Source organism: Callionymus lyra, chromosome 15 (assembly GCF_982586985.1).
Source record: "Callionymus lyra chromosome 15, fCalLyr1.hap1.1, whole genome shotgun sequence".
NCBI lineage: Eukaryota > Metazoa > Chordata > Actinopteri > Syngnathiformes > Callionymidae > Callionymus > Callionymus lyra.
Window position 1 is genome coordinate 9855340 of NC_141832.1, and position 5524 is coordinate 9860863.

General features: G+C 40.1%; 1 protein-coding gene across 1 annotated transcript in view; it reads right to left on the reverse strand.

Moving 5' to 3' along the window:
- Positions 1-50: 50 nt before the first annotated feature.
- Positions 51-5524, reverse strand: part of tecpr1b (tectonin beta-propeller repeat containing 1b) — a 20572-nt gene continuing 15098 nt past the window's right edge. Inside the window, exons 18-25 of the mRNA XM_087808642.1 lie at positions 3943-4022; positions 3809-3865; positions 3573-3747; positions 2370-2505; positions 2214-2306; positions 2048-2154; positions 1849-1968; positions 51-431 (exon numbers count right to left, since the gene is read on the reverse strand). Of these exons, the coding sequence (XP_087664768.1) occupies positions 297-431; positions 1849-1968; positions 2048-2154; positions 2214-2306; positions 2370-2505; positions 3573-3747; positions 3809-3865; positions 3943-4022 (903 nt within the window). The 3' untranslated portion in view covers positions 51-296. The remainder of the gene's footprint in view (positions 432-1848; positions 1969-2047; positions 2155-2213; positions 2307-2369; positions 2506-3572; positions 3748-3808; positions 3866-3942; positions 4023-5524) is intronic.

Sequence of the window (5524 nt, forward strand, 5' to 3'; positions counted from 1 at the left end):
GTCGTGGCCTAACTTTTTTTTTTATTATTGGACGAACCGCAACAGTCGGAGAACACGAGGAAGACGCTAAAAACACGGTAACAAACGACATGCAAAAAAAAAAGACGCACACGAAAGTCAGAGCCCTTTTTCGCCGAAGCTCCGCCCCCTTTTTTAGGAACGTGGTGTGAACGCCTGAAACCTGCAGGAGCAAAACACATGCACGCCGACGGATAACAACAATTCACAGAACGTTCGTCCATCCATGGATTTGTGCATTCTCCGAAACGTGCACGGTGGAGGGTTTCTTTTCTCCGCTAAACTTCCACCGCGCTGCCGTTCACTTGTGCGGGGGTCCGCTGGGGGGCGGGGCTTCGAAGGGGGGCGGCGCTCAGGGAAGTGCGGGGGGCTTCGACAGAGTTCCCCCTCACGGAGATGTGCTCCCATCCTCCCTGGAACACAACAGATGCCTTCATTTTCCAGATGTATGGCAACAGTCGCAGAGATTAGAAATGCAGACTTTGGAAAAAACTAAAAACTATAAGACACAAAAGTCATATTCTTGTTTAAAAAAATAAATAATTAAGATATATGGCAAAAATTGATGTTGCAGTACATTATGGGATTTGTAGTAAAGATGGATGGATAAATAAACTATCCATCTATGAGACGGAAGTTATCTCCGGTGTTATTGTTCTACACACTTAATTTGTTGCAGAGCGTTGTGTGGCTTTTATAAATTCTGAGATTATGTAGTATTGCAACTAAATGGTTCACTTATAAACTGTGTTATTGCAATATGAGACAAAGCATAGTGGTGTTGCCTAAAAAGCTTTCTATTACAAAGTTTTTTTCTACAATATTGTTGCAGTGCACTATGGGATATGTTATGCAAGTTGTAGGACTACCTTAAAAAAAAAAATCTTATTTGTTGAGCTGTGTAAGTGCATTTTGGGATGGAAAAATTATCACATTACTGTAAATTGACTGTTGCTGTACATTATGGGCCTGGAAGTTATTCCCAATGTTCTAGTTGTTGCAGAGTATTATGTTGCTGGTATAAGTGCTAAGATTTAAATGGCTTTGTTGCAATATGAAACGGCGAGTAGTGAGGTTTCCTGAACGCTGTTATTAATTGGTCTACAAGATTGTTGCAGTGCATTATGGGGTTTGTACTATTATTAGGTATTAGGTATATTACGAGTATTAGAAGTGCCCTTAAAATTAATTCTTAATTTGTTTCACCGATGAAGTGCATTTTCAGGATTTCAAAGTGGGAACTTTACTATTATTGTTCTTCAAGCTTGAGTTGTTGCAGTGCATTATATGGCTCGTAAGTGCAGAGATGGTTTGAAAAGTTAGAGTAATGAGTGGCAACAAGATTGTTGCAGTGTAGTATGAGCTGTGGTGGTGTTTTAAAAAGGTGTAAATTGTGTCATTGCGTTATGGGATGATGAGTTGCAGGGTGCCTAAAAGCTGGCTTTAAAAAAAAAAAAGTTTAAACTGTTGCAGAGCATTATGGGACTTCAATTGTGATTCAAGAGTGTTGGAAGTGTGTTAAAGAGTTTACTGTTTTTTTTTATTGGATTATGGGATTAGTGGGGTGCCTAAAAGATGACCTAATAAAAATAAACGTTAACTGTTGCAGAGCATTTTCCAACTTATCGTATGAACGCTGACGATGTTTTAAAAAAGTGTGTTTTTTACATTGTTGTAATGCATTATGGGACACAAGAGAGTCTTCAACTCTTAGCAATACATTAGGTGTCTGTTAAATGCTGCAGTGCATCATGGGACGGGTTGAGCTGTTGCAGTGCAGTATGGGTGGAATGCACCTCGCACGAGTTTGTGGATAAACCAAGTACTCACCCCTAAACCAAAGTCCCAGGACTGGCCCTTGGGCTGCATGGGTCCCACCCCGAGTCTGTGACAAATGGCTCCGGGGGTCTCGGCAGGGAAACCTGGGACGCCGTCCGCTATGATCCAGACCTGCAGAGAGAAAACATCTTGTAGGTGAAGATGTACGTTTTCATCGTTGACGGTCAGAATCAGAGATGGACTCCCTCACCTGGTCCAGGGGTCCTACGGAGACTTTGGAGACGTTGCTGGAGATGAGCTCCCAGGCTGAACCCTGAGGGTAACTCGGGGTGAGACCCTGCCTGGACCACAGGTTGTCTGCGTGAAGTCAACAGAGGGTCACATGAGGTCCATCCATCGGAACCGATCTCACTCACTGTTGTCGTCCACGGCAAAGACCGAGGTCCGGCCCACCGACAGCTGCTTCAGGGTCTGTCTGGCGGGAGACGGGATGTGATACCAGCATTCGCCTGTAGAGGGACCAGGAGGTGTCAGTTGACGAGCGTAAAAAAATAAATAAATCTGTACTTGACCTGCAGGGTTCTGTGGAGACACAGATCCTCTGTAGAACACAGAACCGTCTCTTGCGATGGCCCAGACCTGGTGGGCTCCACCGACGGAGATGGACCTGAAGGGCTGGTCAGTCCCCACGTGGAGCCACGACCCCCCCTGAGAGGTCACAGGTTGCTCACAGTTAATCGTCAAAGTCTGTTGCTATCATGCTAATGTATTTATAGTGCTTATATTTCTACAGTGCTAATGTTGGTATCATGCTAATGTTTCTATAGTGCTTATATTTATACAGTGCTTATGTAGCTATCATGCTAATGTTTCTATAGTGCTTATATTTCTACAGTGCTAATGTTGCTATCATGCTAATGTTTCTATAGTGCTTATATTTCTACAGTGCTTATGTAGCTATCATGCTAATGTTTCTATAGTGCTTATATTTCTACAGTGCTAATGTTGCTATCATGCTAATGTTTCTCTAGTGCTTATATTTCTACAGTGCTAATGTTGCTATCATGCTAATGTTTCTATAGTGCTTATATTTCTATAGTGCTAATATAGCTATCATGCTAATGTATCTATAGTGCTAATATTTCTATAGTGCTAATATTTCTACAGTGCTAATGTATCTAAAGTGCTAATATTTCTATAGTGCTAATATAGCTATCATGCTAATGTATCTATTGTGCTAATATTTCTATAGTGCTAATATAGCTATCATGCTAATGTATCTATACTGCTTATATTTATACAGTGCTTATATAGCTATCACGCTAATGTCTCTATAGTGCTTATATTTCTACAGTGCTAATATAGCTATCATGCTAATGTATCTATAGTGGTAATATTTCTACAGCACTAATGTTAATGATGTGCTCATGGAGCTATCGTTAACATTTTCAAAGTACTAATCTATATTGCTAGTTTCTATAGCACTTAACTAAACAAAAAGCTAATGTAGCTATCATTCTAATGTATCTATCATTTCACTGTAAAATGTGCTAATCCAGCTACTGTGCTGATGTTTACGCCTCATTTATGTAAGTAAGTAATTTTTATTTGTATAGCGCTTTAAGTGATTTAGCTATAGTGCTAATCTTAATCATGCATCAATGTAGCTATCCCACTTATGCACATTCAATGACAACTTCGAGGTAGTGCTATTTGAAGTGGTGCGCTAATGTAGCTTTCATGCTAATTCATCCATCGTGACAAGTCTTTCTTACCGCTGGGTTCTGTGGACTGACCCCCAGTCGGCATAGAATGTCCCCCTTGTCGCTGACGGCCCACAGAGGGACCTGCTCCATCCTGGACGGGGCCAGGCACGGCATCATGGAGATGTCGCACAGGGCGATGGGGGCCACCTGCTGCCAGGGGCCCCTCACCGTGACCCTGCACTTCCTGAGTCAAGAACAACATTAGGACACGTGGACGCGCCTCTTAAAAACATACAAACAAATACCTCGTCCACCTCCTGCGGCGAACAAAGTCCTTCATGGTTTTGTGTCCGTGAAAAGTTCTGTAGCAAAAAACAAACGCATGTTTTGATTCACGTCAGGGAAGACGAAGACGGAGACTAAAGTTGTCGACACATACACGGGGAAGTCTGCTGCGTACTGCCATCCTTCATGATCCGTCCCCCCAGAGACACCCTGGTCCAGCGCCCACTCCGAGATCTGGAAAGATTCTTTCATAAGTCACAAGACCCAAGTCATTTAGTAATAGGTGGTTCTAGCCTAGCTAATGTAGCTAACTGTTGTGCTAATGCATCTTCAGTACTCGTATTAATGATGGCTTATGTAGCTACGATGCTAATGTAGCTATAGCACTAATCTAACTGTTGTGCTAATGCATCTTCAGTAATCGTATTAATGATGGCTTATGTAGCTACCATGCTAATGTAGTTATACCACTAATCTAACTGTTGTGCTAATACATCTACAGTACTACTATTAATGATGGCCTATGCAGCTATCACGCTAACGTAGCTATAGCACTAATCTAACTGTTTTGCTATTTGCATCTACAGTACTAATATTAATGATGGCTTATGTAGTTATCATGCTAATGTTGCTATACCACTAATCTAATTTATCTACAGTACTAATATTAATGATGGCTTAATTATAATTATTAATGATGGCCCCAGCTCGGTCTCTGAGGTCTGTGGATCAGAATCTACTTATGGTTCCACGAACACGGCTCAGGACCAGAGGAGAGAAATCTTTTCAGGCTGTTGCTCCTAAGCTTTGGAACAATCTTCCTCTCTCTTTGCGCTTGATGGAGTCTACTGACTCCTTTAAGAAACATCTTAAGACGTTTCTATTTGTGCAGGCTTTTCCTTGAATTTCTCGAACTCCTGTGTTGTTCTCTGTGTTGTCTTGATCTTTGAAGTATGTACTGTTTTGAGTATTGTTTTGATTGTTAAAGCGCTTTGTGACCCTGGTCTGGAAAAGCGCTATATAAATATATATTACTTACTTACTTACTTACTTACTTATGTAGTTATCATGCTAATGTAGCTATACCACTAATCTAATTTATCTACAGTACTAATATTAATGATGACTTATGTAGCTATCATGCTAATGTTGCTATACCACTAATCTAATGTATTGACAGTACATATATTAATGATGGCTTATGTAGCTATCATGCTAAGGTGCTAAAGCACTAGTTCAACTGTCTTTATGACATGCTAATGGTTCTATTTTACTAGTTTATAAATTGCCACTAATTTAGCTGGACATGCTTATGTAACTCATTAACGTAGTTTAAATGGCTAATTTAAGTGATGTGCTAATAAACCTACCATGCAAAATTGCTAATATAGCTTAAGTGCTAATCCTACTAATATTATTATGTTCCTATTTTGCTGATGTAACTTATGTACCCTTTGCTAGCTATTATACATTATTAATCTAAATAATGTTCTAGACGCTATCGTAAATAATAGTGCTAATCTTTTAGACATGCTACTGTATATGTTGCAAATCTATCTGGCATGCTAATTTAAATAACTAATGTAGTTAAAAATCTAATCTAAATGATGTGCTTATCATAAAGCTATAATGCTAATGTATAGCTTCAGTGCTAATTTAGCTTTAGTGCTACTTTTGGAATGTTTCTTTAAATCTCTAATCTGACTGACAAACTGATGAAGCTATAGTGGGAATAC